This window comes from Microtus ochrogaster, chromosome 17 (genome assembly GCF_000317375.1).
Source record: "Microtus ochrogaster isolate Prairie Vole_2 chromosome 17, MicOch1.0, whole genome shotgun sequence".
Classification (NCBI taxonomy): domain Eukaryota; kingdom Metazoa; phylum Chordata; class Mammalia; order Rodentia; family Cricetidae; genus Microtus; species Microtus ochrogaster.
This window is the reverse complement of record NC_022019.1, coordinates 11,669,055-11,687,682: the sequence shown is the minus strand read 5'-3', so window position 1 is coordinate 11,687,682 and position 18,628 is coordinate 11,669,055. Positions and strand designations below refer to the sequence as shown.

Genomic DNA, 18,628 nt, shown 5'->3' with positions numbered 1-18,628 from the left:
TTTAAGGGGATATGGTCTATTATGGTGGGTAAGTCATGGTGGCAGGAGTATTTGAAACAGATAGTTACACAGCATCCATACCCAGGAAACAGAGAAGGATGAACATTAGTGCTCAGCTAGCTCCCTTTTCATCCAATCCAAGACCCCAACCCATGCAATGGCGCCACCTACCTTGTAAAGTGGGTCTTCCCAACCAAGTTGGCTTAACTTAGAAAATCTTTGGCAGACACAACCAGCGATTTGTCCCCGTGGTGATTCTCTGTCCTGTTAATCCTGACAAGCAGTATTAACCATCACACATCCTCAACATAACTGGTTCTACTCTGGTGGTCCTCATAGATGGAGAACCAGGGACAGCTTCCCCCATCTGTGTTCGCACTCTCAAAAGCATCACCAGGAACCTGGAAGAAGGGAGTCTGAGAAGAAACTGAGTTTAGGGAGAGAAGTTTGGGGAGTTCAAAAAGGACTAGATCTGTGTGGTAAGGGCAAGGGAGGAGAGAGTGGGGTAAGGAATGATGCTAGGAACTGGGTGATTCTTTTCCAAGCCTAATGCCCACTCCAGCTCTCTTCCTAAGGCAGGAAAATGAAGTGAAAAAGGAGAGCTGAGGATATGGCTAGTAATCAAAGGAGAACACAGCCCCTCCCTAATTTTCTCATCCAGTGGGAAGCTGCTGGTAGAGGCACTATTCTGAATCCTTCCCCTGAGCACAATCCATCAGCAGCTACTCAGAGAGATTCTCACCCATCCCCTCTAAAGTGAGACCAATGCTCCGTGCAAGGAAGGAGATTCAGCCATAGGCCTCTAGGGAAGTCATCAGATTGAGAGTGGGCAAGGACGTACTAAGCTTAGACACATCCTGGTACTAGCACACAATTAATGGAATAAACCAAACGTGCTGTTTATGGAAAGGTCTTGGGCCCGGAAGTATCTCCCACTCACTGAACAGTCAATCTGCAAAGATGTTCTTGGATTAAAAGGAAAATACTCCTGAAGAATTAAGGCTGGACACTATCTTACATCCAAATCTTAATGCGTTGGTTTTCAACTAAATTCTTTTTCTTGCTTTACATCTCAGCTGCAGGAAAACCTGCAGTGTTGAGTGGTGGGTACAGAAACAAGAACCGCATCTCCTGCTGACACTGTGGACACAGCATAGAGACCCCAGGAAGAGAGCTCAGGATCTTAACCCATGGGTCTGCTAGACCCGAGATTAAGGAAATGGGGTCGGGGGGAACACAGAGGCTTAGAAATTGAGGAGTAAAAGGGACAAGTAAGAATTACAAATGCAAACCTGGACTCTAAACAGAAATAGCATCCTTGAGGGGACTGGGGCTCTCAAATCACTTTAATAGCTTCATGTTCAGAGGGCAGATGGGCTGCGTGGTTGCTGTTGTTGGCTAAAAATTCTTCAAATAAGGAAAATACTTCCCCCTGTCCAGCTGATTTGTAGTAATGAAATCTCCAGATTTCATTTTGCTGTGGATTTTGCTATGCCCAGCTCATCTCTGCTTGCCGTCAGTCACTGTGCCCAGGAAAAGGCCAAGGATTGTAAAATGGCTTGCCTTAATCACATGGCTGTCACCATGAGAGAGAAATATTGAACAATATATAGTCATTGGAATGCAAAATGAATTTTTCCCTAGAATTGACCATATTTGCACAAAGCCAGTCATCTGGTTAGCATAGGCTTTCTCTGCTCCCACATGAAGCTTGGAAAAGCTTGACTCTAATTCAGCCTTCCCTGACTTACCCATCTCACTTCTTCATGTATACTGTCCTCTTGCCAAGATATTAGTCTAGGAGATTCTGAGAGTCCCTGAAATTACCGTCTAAGGCCAAGTCTTAGTGCTGCCAGAGACTACCTGAGTGTCCTTGGTTGACTTACTCGACCTCATTAAGGTTTGTTTGTTGGAAAAATAGAAACATTAATAATAAGTATGTCATCTGGCATGCGAGCATGTGTTTATACACACAGATGTGTGTGGATGCATATAGATGTGCACATGCTTGCATGTGTATGTGCATGAGTGTGAATGTCAGGAGGCAACAACTTCAGGTCTTGTTTCTTAGGCACTATCCATGTGTGTGGAGGAGTGGAAAACAAGTTATCTCCCTGGATAGCACTCAATAAACAGGCTAGGCTGGTTGACCAGAAAGCTTCAAGGATCCACCTGTTTCCACCTCTTTAGGCCTGGGATAAGTATATGCTTCCCATCTGTATTTTTTTAATATGAGTTCTAGGCACCAAAGTCAGGTCTTCATGCTTACAAGGCAAACATTTTACTGACTGAGTCATCTCCCCAGTCCAGAAGTCACACCACTCACAGTATTACTAATAATAGTTAAATTATATGCAAAAAGTTAAGTGCACTACCTGACTAGAGACAGATAATTGATGACTCTAAACTTTGCTTTAATAATGAGACAGCGCTGAAAACTTGGAACCTTAAGAATAAAACTTCCTTAGCTGTATGGTTTTCCAAAGTAAACACCTGACAATTCGTGTGTGTCTGTGATTGCTCTGAGACATGTTGAACTTGACAAGATTTGTGCTTTGGTGATAAATGCTCCCATCATCTGCTGCACCCTTCTGTATGTTTTGACTTCCATGGTGTGTAAGTTGTGTCTCTGAGCTCAGGATGCTGTTGGCTGGGGCAGTCTCTAAGAGCATCCAGCGTGCATGCCGTGTGTCCCGAACTCTGATGGGTCTGCAGCTCAGAGAGGAAGGAAAAGAAAGAAAATCAAGACTATGGTCTTCTGCATGGATAGAGAAGGTGGCCCATGAAATCCCACCCTCACCTGCGGTTTGTAAGGACCTTCCAGCTGCTGGTGGTTGCTGGAGGAGGCACAGTACTGGGTTCCTTCAGGAATGCATCCCCTGCTGTACTGCCCCGCTCCGGCACACATGCGGCACTGAGCAGGCTCACTGAGTTCTAGGAGGAGTACATAAAGTTGGGAGGGAAAAGAAGCGAGTTGTGGGTGAAGTTGGAGGGGAGAATGTAAGGGTGGATTTGATCAAAATATGTTACATTCATGTGCCAACCTCTCAAATGATAGATTAAAATAATAATAAAGGTCATTGGCAGAAGAAAGGATAAAGGCAGTGTGGGGCCAGGAGAAAAACTTTCACTTAACTTCCTGCTTTGTTCAGAAGGAAAAACGGAAGCCCACGGGTGTCATAAGACTTCCCCAAAAACCACTCGCCTAAGCGGACATCAAACTGTTACTGGTAGCAAGGGAGGAAAGGAGAGCAGCTCAGGAGTGAAACAGGGGAAGGCAGAAAGGACTGTGAAGCTGTTCTTACAAACCCCTCGGAAATGAATGAAGAGGAACATTTGGGGGTACAGAAAACCATGCAATGCCTTTTCAGGGAGCTAATAAATGTCTGGGGTAGAAAAATAAGGAGTGCTGGGCTGGTCCTTCTGTTCACAGAGGATAGGATCGGGTAATCACAGTTTTTTCTCTGTGTGTGACAGTCCTGGCTGCCCTGGAACTCACTCTATAGACCAGGCTGGTCTTGAACTCACAGAGATCCACCTGCCTCTGCCTCCCAAGTACTGGGATGAAAGGCCTGAGTCACTGGCTCAGCGAGGGTAATAACATTTTAATGTGGATGTGGGTTTGAATGTATTCCTACCTTGTTTTATAACTCAGGCAAAACCGTGTGTCTAGACTCTACCAAAAATAAATGGCACACTGCGCTCTCTAAGGCTTGAGGAAACCAACACATGATTGTCTATCACTAAGAGAGGGAGCTGGTACAACCCTAGCAGTCTGAAATGATCTTTGAAATCATAACAAAGGGGTTACCAGCAAATATGAGACACTTGAGTGCATCGGGAAGCTTTTGAAACTTTTTAAAAGTAGAAAAAGATGTGTGTTGGTTTGTGGTTTTAACTGATTGGCCCCTTGACCTGCCAATCATCTGTGTAATCCTTTCCTGTCTCTTTCAGGTTCCTTCTTCCCTGATTTCAAGCCCTCGGAAACCGTTTTCAAAATAGTATTTTGGCTTGGCTACCTAAACAGCTGCATCAACCCCATCATATACCCCTGCTCCAGCCAGGAGTTCAAGAAAGCCTTTCAGAATGTGCTGAGAATCCAGTGTCTCCGAAGACGGCAGTCTTCAAAGCATGCCCTGGGCTACACCCTGCACCCGCCCAGCCAGGCCGTGGAAGGACAGCAGAGAGACATGGTTCGTATCCCCGTGGGCTCGGGAGAGACTTTCTACAAGATCTCCAAGACAGACGGAGTCTGTGAATGGAAGTTTTTCTCTTCCATGTCCCAGGGATCGGCAAGGATTACAATGCCGAAGGACCAATCTGCCTGTACCACAGCTAGGGTGAGAAGTAAAAGCTTTTTGCAGGTCTGCTGCTGTGTGGGGTCCTCGACCCCCAGCCTCGAAGAAAATCACCAAGTTCCAACCATTAAGATCCATACCATCTCCCTCGGTGAAAATGGGGAGGAAGTCTAGAGAACGGGAAAGGTCACAGGAAGAGGGGTGATGCTAGGTACCTCCGATTTCCTCTCAGAAGGCCAGTAAATTCTTGAAGGACAATCCAGGACCGTTCAAGGAGGTCCCCATCTGGGAAAGGGAAGAGGGAGGGCACTAGTTCCCGGGGACAGTGGAGGAGGGCACAGGGTAAGAGGCAGGGTATTTGGTAACTAATTGATTCTGAATGATGGGAGGCCCGTTTCCCTTCCGCTCAAACCCTCAGCCACTCTCTGATCCTGCTTTCCACAACTGACCCTTTCAACAAGAAATACCATGGGAAAGAAATTTTCATCCACAATCCAAAAGACTATAAATACAGGATGGTGATTTCATTGTGAATATTTTGAGCACACACTCTAAGTTTGGAGCTATTTCTTGATGGAAGGGCGGGTATTTTATTTTCAGGCTGAACCCACTGGCAACCACATTTGACATTTCTGGAGAGGGGACATAGAGAGAAAGGAGTATAAGGTAGTGGCCAGCATGCTTTAAAGTGAGTTTGGAAGCGCCACCAGAGTCTCAGCTTGGGTGAACCTGGACAGGGGTCTTCGCAGAAGTTGCTTTTTGATGGGTTCCTTATCCCCAGTTGAAACTAGGGCACATTCTCCATCCTTGGATCCAAGGAGTATGCACAGGACTAGCCAGGGAAAGCATGCTTTTCTCAAGAGCAGAGGGTATGGCCAGGGCAACAGTTGCAAGACCTGGTGAAGGAAGGCTTTCTTCTTTTACCTCCTTAAAGACCAAGAAGCTGGAATGTGGAGGATGCTAACATCAAGCTAATGCCCTGTTGTTCTGCCGCCTCTTTGATAGGACAAACCACTCGCCCTTTCCAGGACTCCACAATGGAAACTCAGGAATGGCAGAATACTGGCTTCCATTTCCTCTCACCTGCTTCCTTGCTGTGTAGTGAATGGGACTCACTGATGGCACATAGAGGGAGTCTCAGGGTCCAGGCACACCCCTCCTAAGCTTTCAAACATACTGATGCTCACCCTCAAACATTTCAATTGATTGCCAAATAACTGCCCAAAATTGATTTCTACTTTTTTCAGTATGTTTTGCATCCTTAATAATTCACATTATTAGGAATGGTGACCATGGCAATCACACATAAAAATTAAAACATGCCTGTCATTCTTCCGTAAGAATTGTAAAATAAGGTTTAATGTTTGTGGCACCAACCCTAATAAGAATCACAACTGCCAACATTTGCCATAACTTCTTCCCCTAAGAGCATCTGAGCAGGTTGACGTTACTATGAAACCTCCGCAGGGAGACTCCTGGTTCTTGCAGCTTTGCTTCCCCCCCTTACATCAAACTGAACTCTGCCACAAGTCTTTCTACAGGCAAATCTTTGTCCACATCGCAATGAAGGAAGTGCATGCGTGTGGCTGTGGGTTTTGTGATCGGTTGTCTTGGGGCTTTGAATCTGACCTGCTTCCTCTACCCTTTCCTGGGCCGTGTCTTCTTGTTGGCCAGCAAGAGAGTTTCTTGGCCTTGTGTTCTTCTGAAATTGGCTTTTGCTACTGAGAAACTGGCTGGGATTTTAGGCTTTTCTTGGGCTCTCTGCATAGCTCCTAACAACTCTACCAGATGTGAGTGTCAAAGTATCCAGGAAGAACTCCGGAATGCAAGCCTGGCTCATCTTCTCAATATAAGCTTCCTTGTTCCAATTAACTTCCTTCTACATCCACATTCTAAAACTGACCCTTGTTCTTGTCATCTCCCCATAGAAGAACATCCTCATGGGGAGGAGCAGAGCCTTTCTTCAGCAGAGTACCATCCCATGCCACTGATGATCTTTAAATCTCTGGGTGAAAAAACACAAATGTTAAAAGTGGAAAACTTAGGCACACTAAAAAGCTACCATTAATGCCAGTTTAGGTCCTCGGATAAAAACCAATACTATGCATGTAGCGCTATCCATAAACAACTGCCCGCACACCCCGCTGGCATCCCTCCCTCTTAAGGAAGCAAGTATCTAACAGCTTTTTCCATTCCCACAGCAGGGTGCTGACTAGAAACACAACAACTTTATAAGAAATTGATAATGTCACCAAAAAACATGGTGACAAAAGTGGGGTAAACAGCATGAAAGTGGAATGTCTTTTTAATCATCGACCAAAAAAAAAAAAAAAGCTGTACCTTTAAGTGTGCCAAAAACTATCTAAAATGGTTACAGCCAAACGAATGATTGTCATATTTATATTCACGTGTTTACTGCTTCTATTTGGAGTTTTAAGAATTTACCCAGAGTAACCCCAGTTAAAATATCCTCTCTTGCGTGTTCTAAGAAAACGATCGCTTTGGGATTGTCTCTCTGTCACGACATCAAGGGGGCATTATGGTAGGCGACTTTGAGACTTGTGTGAGATTCAGACCGTGTGTATGAGCACCTTGGCTCTCTTCACCCAAAAGTTTCTCCGGAGCATCAGAGATGCAGCTCAGTTGGTGGGGTGCTTGCCTGACATACACAGCCCAGCAAAACCAAGAGTGGTGGCTCATGATTGTGAACTCAGCATTCAGGAGGTACAAAGAGGAGAATCAAGAATCCAAGGTTAACCTTGGATACATAGTAAGTTTGAGCAAGCCTAGACTACATGAGACCCTATTAAGAAAAAACTCCAGGCTATACCACTGCAAGAAAAGCTCTTCCTTGTCATAGTCTCATCCCAGACTGCTTCTGCACGGAATTACTCTGCATGTGACACCCTTTGCAAAGCACTGAAGCTTCCAGCTCTCAGCACTGACTCCGACTGGCCCATTCAAGACAGAGAATGATAGCTGAGCTATAAGCCCTCTCTTGTGGCGCTTCTCTTAGCTCCATCACATGTCAGGGATCAGTGACTCTGATCCTCTAGAAACTCTTCCATTGCCAGTTTTAAAATGAACTCTGGTGGTTGAGAAGGGCTAAGGACTTGCCCGTGGTCAAGAAGGAACTGTGGCTCAAGCCTGAGCCTCCCTCTAGCTGTTCACCTTCTACCTAGTACCTCTGCTTCGCACACTGGGACAGGAGAGTTTGAATTGGAGATTCTCAGGAGACTCTTCCACACCCCAACTTTAATGGAATTTATTCCCTTGGGTTTTTTTTTCTACAAATTAATCTTAGCAAATACACCATCAAACCTTGTATCTATAATTCCAACGATTAGAGAGCATTCCCATCTCCAGGACATAGTGCTCCCAGATATGGCTAAAACCTTACAAAGCGGATAGGTTGTACTAGACCAGGACAAGATGAGCATATACTTGAACATGGAAGAATTAGCCAAGAATGGAAAGGCCCAATGATAGCTGGGACACGTACTGAGTGGTGTGTGGAAGTCAACATGGGCACTTAGGAAGTATGCCTTTTCGAAAATATATACAAACAGCTGCAACACCAGTTCCCACACACCTAAATTCCAACCTTTATTTTACAAGATAGCAAAAAGGGAAGAGGCCAGAGACATCCCACCAGGAAGTACAGAGCCTGTGCTGGGCACGTGACTTTCCTGGATGCCACTCAGAACGCTGGTCTCTGGGTAAGCCAGCGACTGGCAGTTTTTGAAGACGGGCCATTGGTCAACAGCTGTGCATGTTAGCTTGCTTCCTTTTCTATATGAGCCACCACGAAGACCTTTTAGCACAATAGGTTGGGGGGGTGAAAGCCCAGGAGCAAAACTATTTTAGGAAGCATTTTCTTGAGCAGGTAATTGTCCCTGTGTTAGTCACCGCTAACAAACATTCCTCGCTGCTTCTGGGGATAGCTCTGTCCCCATCCTCTTGCCAAAATATGACACTGCCTCTCCGATGAATGCTTGCCGTCTTAATTAGGGGAAGAGATGGCTCATCAGCAAAGGGAATGGTGAACAGGTGGAAGGCAACAGATGAGAGGCGAGTGAAAACCAGGGCAACAAGAGGAGACAGAGGTAGCAGATGCGCAGGCATCAGAGGCGCTCATCGGTCACTCTGGTCTCTTTTTTACACTACCAGGGCTTTTAACCGTGAAACCACCTGTCCGTACACAGCTCCGAAAGAGCCCAGTTGGAACACAGCACCTGCTCTGGGCCTCCAAACTATGCTGAGGAGCTGAGCTGAGGTCACATCTTCCAAAAGCCGTGACAACAGTGGCCTCTGGCCCTCCAGGTTCCCTGCAAGATGAATGAGTGGACATGACTGTTGTGGGGGCTGGGCCGGGAAGCGAGTTAGGATTTTAGCAGCATATGAAGCCAGTCCCTGGGCAACAGTGCCATGGACGGGCTCTCATTCATGTTTCCCGGGCCCTGTGGCACATGAGCGAGCTGAGAAAGAGCCTTGCCTGCTCTCTGCGGGAGAATGTCATGTCTCAGACTGCCACTGCTGAACCTCCAAAGGCTGTAGGGGTGGCAGGGAGCGTTGAAGGAGGAGACTGCCCACAGCCATGACTCAAAACAGGAAGGGTTAGTCATGCTTTGCCGCAACTGACAGGAAAGAAACTGTCCTGAAACTGGTGGCTTATTCACAAAGGGCAGATAATGACCTTTTCTCTCGTGTCGCTTGGGAGTTATTGTCATGCGGTCCCTGTCGCACACTCAATGCAGTCACATTATAAGCTGGGTTTGAGGATTGTTGAGCCATGAAAAACACAGACTTAATTAGGTGGGGGAAAAAATCTTAGCACAACTTAGCATTGCGTTTAGAGGGAAAAAAAAGATGAATAACCTGGTTTATGAATCAGGCTGAATAAAATAAATGTATCTGAAGGTCGTAGAGAAGCAGCTAAGACAGAAATTCCAACATGAATTTAGAATTTATACACACACACAGACACTCACACATGGATATATGGGTATGTGTATTACCACATACTTATCGAACCTTTCTCGGGTCATTCCAGTGTGGGAGAAGAAAAGGGAAGGAGCTTTTATCTACATTTGGCACGTGAAAAAATAGAAGCCAGGAATTAAGGACTTCTCTGAGCACCCTCATATCCAACTTTTCTCCAAGAGGCTTCCGTGTCCGCTGGTCTGCCATGTATTTTGACTTTCTGACTTCCATAGCTCCCTTCTTCAGTTCCGGGTCAGAGCTCTGACTCTGACCGCACCTTCTCCCTGCCTGTCCTGGCCAACGGTTGGGAAGAACTTGTAGTACATGGTCACCCATTCTTGTTCCGTTGGCTGACAGACAGTCACCTGATCAAGCTGCTACTGATCCAGGGAAATAGCTAGGGGCAGAAGGTGATTGCTCTGCTCGGTAGGGCGACGTGTCAGGCAAAGTCAGCTGTGACTGTCCCCCTAAGGTCCTCAGGAATACAAAGGTCCCAAAGGGAACCTGTGGGTCATTGGGCACACTCTGATCAGCAGTCCCCAATGGCCACTCTCCACAGCACCACCCTGACATGAAGCCAACGCAAGGCACAGACAGTCCCCAGTGTGCGAGCTGGCAGGGTTCTGACGGTGTGTTCAGAAGTCAAGTATGTGTTTTTCCAAGAGGCATTGTTACAAATTGGGAGGTGCTCCTAGCGGAACCAAAAATAAATAAATAAACATCTGTTTAATGTATACCAGGAGTTGGTAAGCTTTTTCTATAAATGGCTAGAAGGTAAACATTTCAGGCATGGTGGTTTAAGTTCTCAGTTTTGGCTCTTTACTGGGAGGCTATGGACAGTCCTTTAAAAATGTAGACCCATTTGTAGCTCAAAAGACAGCAAGGTTTGGACCGAATTTAGCCCATGGGCCACAGTTTTCCATCCATGCTCCACACCACCACTAGCTTGCAGTATAGAGCCAATACGACTGAACTGTGGCTGCGGGTGATTGGCATATTTATAAAAAATAGGTCACTGATGGGTCACCCCTGGATGAAGTCAACATTCCCAAACTTTGTGAGTTGTTACATACAGCGGCAAGTTCACATTGACATCCTCAGGATTTCAGGCAGGTGTTAGGAGCAGAGGGAAGGGTTTACCACTCCCCACATTGTGCCCTATGGGGCAGGCAGGTCAACAGAAGCCACAGTGAGTCCAGGGGTCTTCCAGACTTAGAAAGCAGTCTCCCCCTATGACATCTGTCCATCTCAGAGCAGCCACTTGACCAAGACTGCCCTGAAATTTCTCCCAGGTCCTCAGAACTCATTGAAGTGGAGATCCCTAGAAACCTTCGAGGCCTCTCCTATGACCACAGTTCCCTGTGTTAGGGCATTTGGAACCTACTTGGAACTCATTAGGAAAAGTGACGGGACACAGAGAGCATCTTCCAGAAGAAAAATGGGAATAGAATTTTCTCTCGTGTCTCCCTCCTCCTATGTCTCCCTTTCTTTCCTCTTTCTCTGTTTTTTGTTAAATTGAAATCACTAATGAATGAAATAGAAATGGCCCCAATATCAGAAAATTTACTTAGCACTCCCTGAGAAGTGCAAAAACCATGTTTCCCTGAGCTAATGCTGCAATGGAGGACCCCTTCCTTTCCTCTCCTGTCCTGAAGGGACAGTGAGGAGCAGGGCGTTTCCAGATGCAACTAAGACTCAGATCATGTGACTTAGTGCAGCATCTGAGTATTGAGAAAGGAGACTCCAAGGCTGGGCCGTGGGTAGGACAGTGGAGGCAGAAATAATCTGTAAAGACCCGTAACTATTGGCACCACAACCAAGCTGAGCCTGGAAAGAAAGGCCTGGGAGATGCTGAATGGCAGCCTCTCTTCCACACCCTTTCTCCAACCTCGTGCTGTGTCTACACCCTTTGTCCTTTCTACCTTATGCTGATTCCATCTTAACCCCATAAATCAACCCTCCACTCCCGCCAGTTTTGCAGACAATGAACGGTGTTTCATTAGGCCCTTGTCTGTGGGAAACATGCACCATGCTGTGAATAAAAGGATAAGTCCCACAAGCCTGGACCAGAAAATGAGGCCAGCAAGGCAAGAGCATCCTCAGGGCACTGGCCCTCTCAGGACTTTGAGCCTCACCTTGGATTTCTGCCTTTCTATTCTTGGGTGATCCATCCCTCACAAAGGGCACGGGCACACTGTGAGGCCACATTTCAGGGGTGCTTTGGCTTGGAATGGTTTCCAGAGTACTTCTAACCAACCTCTCACAATCTAGACACTTTTCCCATACTCTCAAATTCAACCTTATTCTCCACCATCACCTTCTGGCTCTTGCTTTTGTTCTCTCTTTCTTGTGAACTTTCTGTATTAGGAGGTCACCAGGCTCTTCAAGGCCTTGATGAACCCATCGAGTAAACTCAGTCCCCCCTGCCCGCTGAGCAATGGCTAATCCATCAGGAAGCACACCCCAGCTAGACTGTCCATGGGATGCTGCTTCCTCCAAAGCTCTGTTCCTTGTTCCTCTCCTACACTTTATGCTGCGTGTTCCTGAAAATTGGGATTCCCCTTCTCGCCTACCCTGCCCTTGAAAGAGAAAGATGTCTTCCCTGAAGACTCTTCTTCCACATGAGTGTTCCCGTTCTTGCTGGTAGCTTCAGCATTTGCATCCTCATGTTCATTGCTCGGGCACATTTTTTTTTAATTTATTTATTTAATTAAGGATTTCTGCCTCCTCCCTGCCACCACCTCCCATTTCCCTCCCCCTCCCCCAATCAAGTCCCTCTCCCTCATCAGCTTGAAGAGCCATCAGGGTTCCCTGACCTGTGGGAAGTCCAAGGACCGGCTCGGGCACATTTTTGCTCAATAACGCAGTCTTGTATGGCTTCAACAACATCCGCCAGGGTCGTTACGGTCCTAGATGCTAGAAATCCCAAATCAAGGTGCTAGTTGGCTGTGTCTTCTTCAGCTGATGTTGACTTTGTCTCCTCACTGATCAAAATCTGAGCATGTAGTGTCCTTCCTGGTCCCTGTGTCACACCGGAAGTGACAGCAGTTGTAAAAAGCAGAGGCACAGAGGACACTGACAGACGGCAGGTCAGTGAGCAGCTTTTGTCTCCAAAAGAGGCGCTCAACCCCAAGGTGACAAATGTCCCAAGGTGACAAATGCGGAGGCTGAGAGATAGTGCAGCGGCAGGTGCTTTTGAGAGAAAACATGCCAGTACCCCTAGACTTATCAACAGTTTGCTTCTGTTTTATTTTAAAGAGTAAAACTCTTATTGGAGACTAAGTTGAATTAAAAGGCAGCATCCCTTGCTTGTTCTTACTTCCATTTCTTGCGGCCAGCCTGGCTCCTGCCTTCCTGTGCTGAGCATCACCACCCTCCTCCCTAACTTCAGGTGGGAGCAGGCCACCTGCTCCAGTCATCCCGCTCAGTGTTGAAAGCCCCAATCAAATTGCATGCTCTCTTCATCGGAAGTGAAGAAAAACAAGTCTTTATTCGATGATTCTAGTTAAGTTACAAACAAAAAACATCCTTCCAGTCATTTCCATAGCAATTTAATCCACATGGCAAACTCTAAGATTCTTTCACTCCTTCCTCGACTCTAACGAGTGGTGCAGAAACAAGGTCATAAAAAGTCACAAAAGGTGGATTTTTAGGTCTATGGAGATAGCTGATCAAGTGTTTGCCTTGCAAATCCTAAGAATGAGTTCAATTCCCAGAACCCATGAAAGAAAGAAGGGAAGGAGGGAGGAAGGGAGGGAGGGAGGAAGGAAGGAAGGAAGGGAGGGAGGGAGGGAGGGAGGAAGGAAAGAAGGAAGGAAGGGAGGGAGGGAGGGAGGGAGGGAGGAAGGAAGGAAGGAAGAAGAAAGACAACTGTGCACCCTTGAGATCACAGCACTGAGAAGCACACAGGTGTACCCCTGGAGCTGGCTGGCCGGCCTGGTCAAATCAGAGAGTTTCAGGTCAAAGTGAGAGACTGTATCTAAAAGACAAGGTGGTCAGCTCCTAAGGACAATTCCTGAGAGTGTCCTCTTGTCTAGACACCACACACACACAACACAAACCCACAAACTTTAAACATTTCTGCTCACATCTGTTTCTAGAACCCCTGCTCACTGTTAAGCCCTTTAACGCAGTTTGAAATGGGCATGAACAAGATTGTAGAGTCATATTGTAGGTGGGAGATTTTCATAGAGAGCGGACACAAGGATTTGGGCATCAAAGCAGAGGGAGGGAAAGGTCTGCAGGGACTTTGGGAATAGAAACCTGAGATTTGACCCCTCCCGTTGCTTCTGAAGCAAGTGCTCTTGTGGGAACCTAAACCAGACTCAACTTGCTGAGCCTTGACCTACTCGGATCCACCCAGACCGCAGCACAAGAGGGAAGCTGGAGGGATGTTGATATTGGATAGAGCCATAGGCAAGGCCGTCACAGTCCTGGGCTTCAGTGCAGGCCCCTGTCTTACAGTGGCTCTGAGGGAGCCCCTTGACCCCTCTGGCCCCATGTCTTCATCTGTGAAATGGGGAGCAGTGAGATGTGCGTTCAGGAAGACACCTCATAAGATGACATAAGCAGTCTGTCACAGTGGCCTACACCACCTGCCAGCATCCTCCCTAACTCATCCCCCTCCCAGAGCCTCTCTCCATGGGGTGAGTATTAGAAAAGACCCTCGAGGCCTCCGTAAACCTGAACACTCTACAAACAACAATTGAGAGAGTAAGTTTTTCCTTTACCCTTTACCCTGCCTCAGGCTCACCTGCAGAATTCGCCAGCATCCACAGGTCATTTCTGTATGATTATAAAGGAAATCAGAAACAAGCCGTGCCATGCTGGGCATTGCCCTTGCCAAACTCAGCTGCGGGCTCTCAGTTAGCTGCACCCCCTGCATCGTGCTGTTTCCTTTGGATTAGAGATACCTTTACCTGGAAATTTCACTGTACTGTTTTTTAAGTCAGGCTCCCTGAACTGTTTCGAGGATTTCCATGGGGCTCAGGACTGTCCAGGCAAAAAATGGTGCTTTATCCTTTTCCGGCTACCGGCGTGGTGCCGGGAAGTGACTTATATTATCTCAGCTGTCCTGTAAAGGTCACTACATGCAAGGTGCATGTGTATTTATAAAGCGGATGCCATGAGAAAGGAGAGGCATTGTGACTGCCGGATTCGACACAAAAGTCCGGTTTAAATTTGTCTAAGGGAGCAGGGCTCAGCAGCGCCTGGTGACTGTCAGAAGTAAGTGTTTACGAGATGAACAGCCATTCCCAATCACTAACAGGGGCTGTTTGAGTTTGAGTGGAGTCGAGTGCCTGTCATGTGAGCTGTAGGTCACAACCTATTGTCCTCAGATATTACCACGGGCCCTTGAAAGGACCTCTGGGGACCTCTGGACAGGTGACTCGATGGGAAGGTCCCCACCCCAAGCTCAGCTGGGCATGACTGGATGGGAACATAAGTACATTCAGAGGCTGTCTCTGGCAGAGGTTGGCCACCATCTCCCTGCCAACAGTCAAAATTTCAAATCTGCTCTAAGCAGGGTGGGGGAAAGTCAGTTTCCGAGCTTAGGTTCTTGGCCCAACTGTGCTTCATATAAACATAGCCCATGACTATTTCAGTTCTGGATTTTAGGGAGCAGCTGGAAGGCTATGACAAGAGCCAAGGGAAGGGCCTTGGCCCAAATGGCTGGTTCTCTGAGTGCTGGGAGAGAGGAAGCTGACGCATGACCCCTCAGATGGCAGAAGGGCAGACAGGTTATCCCACTGACAGAGGACATGTGTCTCAGTTCTAGAAACCCTCCCTGCCTAGGTTTGGCACTCTAAAAAAAAAAAAAATGAATATTTGGGAACTGGAGTAAAATTGCTGCTCTATGAAAAGATAGAATTTTATGCCTCGATGCCTAGTATTCTGAATATGAGGGCCATCAGGATGGCTACACACTTGCCACCAAGCCTGAGGATTTGGGATCAGTCCCTGGGATCCACATGGTGGTAGAAAAGAACCAAAAGCCCTGAAAGTTGCCCTCTGCCCTGCACACGTGTGCTATGGTATACACAAAACAAATCTAAAAACACAAAACAAGCAAAGCTCATTTTTAAAAATTATAATATGGTTCCCCAAAGGTCCTGCTTTTTATCGAAACATATGCCTATTAGAGTAAGCCAGATCCCTGCCTGTGACTTCAGTCCTCCCCAAATCATCCTTTGTCCTTTTGGGATCACTTTAGGAAACACTGCGTCCTGCCTGGCAGGGAAACTTGTCCCTTGTCTAAGCTTCCTCTGACAGGAATACAAATCTAACCTATCACTGCTGTCAACATGGGAACAAAAGCCATTCATGTCTACATAGCAAGCTGAGACAATTTCCCCCACTGGATCCTGACAAATTAAACCCCAAGGCTGGAGGTGTGGCTCAGTGGTAGATCACTTGCTTAGAGTGAATATGGCTATAGGGTTGATCCCCTGCACCACACACAAAAAAACCAGTTGAACCCTCACAACGACCTTCCTGTAGTGTTTCTCAAACTCTGATATATCCGCTGAGGCAGAGGGAAAGTCAGTATACAAAACAAATCCTCCCCTCTTCCCGAGGAAGCTGCCACTGCATCCAGTTGTGGGCTCCATCACCAATCCAGTATGTAGTATGGGCCTCCTGGGACCCAAGGGATAGAGAATCAATGACGGAGACATGGTCTTCACCTTTGGAATATATGTTTGCGGTCCACGGGGGGAAAGAGCACTCCAGGATCCAGGGTAGGAACTTGGAAAAAAGTGCCCACTAACCACAAAATTAGGCTTCCCAAAAATACTAACTTCCTTCTGGGTCCTGAGAGAAAAGGACAGTGGGAAAGGAGGGAAGTGGCTCCCAGAAAGGAAGGAACATGCACGTGCAAAGGCCCTGGGGCTGGCACAGCCCAAGTATGGGCTAGGGTTGCCCCTCCTTCAGGCTCAAGGAGGAACAGCTTCTTTAACCATGCTGGTCCCTCCACTCAGCAAACCTCATCCCCCTGGTCCTGCAGATGAACCACACCTGTTTTCCTCTTCACTCCTTTCTTTAAGACAACAGAAAACTCACCGGACAAACCCGGACACAGAGAGTGTAGGGGCTCTTTCTTGGTAGGGCCACCAGGTTTGGCCTGGCTGAAAAATTCAAAAGCATCAGTTATTCAATAGCCCACATTTGTCCACAATGCTTTCTACGTTACAATGAGATGCCTAAACAGAAATATATAATTCCTTTTTCATCAGACATTTTCTCAAATATGAGGTGTTTAATCTAAAAAGTAACTGAAGGCTTGGGAAGACTCAGCAAGGGAATCGTAGGGAAGGTGATTCAGTGCTATTAAAAGCAGAGAAGCTGCCGCAGGAAGGACACGTTGCACAACACGCTTGGCAAGAAGGAGCCTTGTCCTGCACAAGTACTCGGTGAACTGCTTCGCTACGATACCACAATGGCTGCCTCCCATGCCAAAGAGGCAGCAGCTGATTCTGCCAGGACACGTGTTCAGCCAATGGTGTTTGGTGATGATTATAAACCAAACACAGCCCGGGAGGTGGAGGAAAGAGCAGAAAAAGCGAAGGACCTGAACTACACTTTTGCCATCGGCCAGCGCTTACTGACTTGACTTGCTAGGGCACGGGAAAAGCTTATCTTAGTAAATAAGGCTGCTGCTATTCAGACACGAACCCTGACATTGGCTGGCCTGCTGCAGCTTTTTCTGCCTGTCTCTTCCTCAGAGCTGCTGAAAAAAAACACAAACACAACATTGCTAGGCTGCTGGAGACGCAGATGTGGGCTGCCTGGCTGGTTTTAGCTGCCCTGACTCTCCTATAACCTTGATGATTGTGACACGTAAGAGTCCCAGAAGGTAGAGTTCCTAAGTGCCCAGTGCCCACCACCTCCAGGGTTTGTCTTTGGTCAGTGGACTTGACGATCACATTTTCTTCCATTGGGAGCCTGGTATGTGCTCTGTGCTCTATAAGGGAGAACTCTCTACCATGTGAAAATAATATATTCGTGTGTGTGCATTGCTGTACTTGAATTGTGTGCACTGTTGTGTATTGATGCATTTAGGCAACACCCAGAAATCTACAAAGGCTTTGAAGCATTTAAATTCATTTAAATGCACTCCATACCCTTGGAATGTGCTACTTAAGTGTTTATGATTTTTTTTTACACACCATTTTTACAGGGCCATTTGTTTATGATGTGACATGGTAAATAATCATGTTGGTTTTATGTTCTTTTTGTTTCTCAAGAAAATAAATGTACATAATATTAAGCAAATGAGTAAATTATTAAAATATGGACTTTATGATTGTGCCCACTGTTAAGAGTAAATTTATTTAATTTGTTTCATAATGTGACCGTCCCGGTGATGAAAATTTATATGTCCCTTATGCATATTGATGCCATGTATTTAAGCTTTGTTCCATATTGATGAGTGCTCCCTAATAAAATATTTTAAACCTCTTTCTCTAAATGCATAACGCCCTCATTGTTCAGTTGTGACATGTTGGGGACACGGCAGGGGACAAAGGGAGCGGGTGGCTGAGAAGAGGAAAGCTGCTGTTGGGTGACTTATGGGAGAATGGACTTGCAATGTGCAGGACGGCAGCGTTCAGGACACAGGCCAGATGACCAGGTCATCAGGCTTAGAGGAAAGAAGCCAGAGAAGGAAGTCATAGAAATCCGACATGGAGATGTTAAATGTGTTCTGGGCAGAATGTATTGAGTGGCCCAAAGCCAAGGCAAAGAGCAGAGCAGTCAGTGGTCAGAAAAGGGTGTGGGCAAGGAGAACTCTCCAGTGGAGACCAGTTTCTGACCGCAGTGGAAGAACCTCGGAACCCCAGGGTTACACTTGAGCCCCATTCCCTCCCAAAGATTTTTCACTATGACCAAGTGAGCTTTAGTCCAGGGGTGCAGGGAGGGGTTCAACATGCACAGACCAATACATGTAATACAACAGACAAATAGATGTAAGGGCAGAAATCACATGCTCATCTCAACAGATACAGAAAGGCCTTCAGTGAAGTCTAACATCCTTTCATGATAAACGCCCTACAGAACTAGAACTGAAACAAAGGGATGGATGGATGGATGGATGGATGGATGGATGGATGGATAGATAGATAGATGGATGTGGATGGATGGACAGACGGATGGATAGACGGATGTGGATGGATGGATGGATGGATGGATGGATGGATGGGCGGATGGATGGGCGGATAGATGGATGTGGATGGACAGATGGATGGATGGACAGATGGATAGATGGATGTGGATGGATGGATGGATGGATGGATGGATGGGTGGATAGATGGATGTGGATGGATAGATGGATGTGGATGGATGGATGG

General features: G+C 46.7%; 1 protein-coding gene across 3 annotated transcripts in view; it reads left to right on the top strand.

Annotated features, from left to right (window-relative positions):
• The window catches only part of Adra1a (adrenoceptor alpha 1A), a 148,587-nt gene that overhangs the window by 83,653 nt on the left and 46,306 nt on the right, over positions 1-18,628 (top strand). For 2 of the 3 annotated variants that reach the window (XM_005355482.3, XM_026783196.1), the window contains exon 3: positions 3,955-12,028. In XM_005355482.3, the coding sequence (XP_005355539.1) occupies positions 3,955-4,472 (518 nt within the window). In that variant the 3' untranslated portion in view covers positions 4,473-12,028. Of the gene's footprint in view, positions 1-3,954; positions 12,029-18,628 lie in introns of those variants that run through there. The other variant, XM_026783197.1, reaches the window with a different exon arrangement.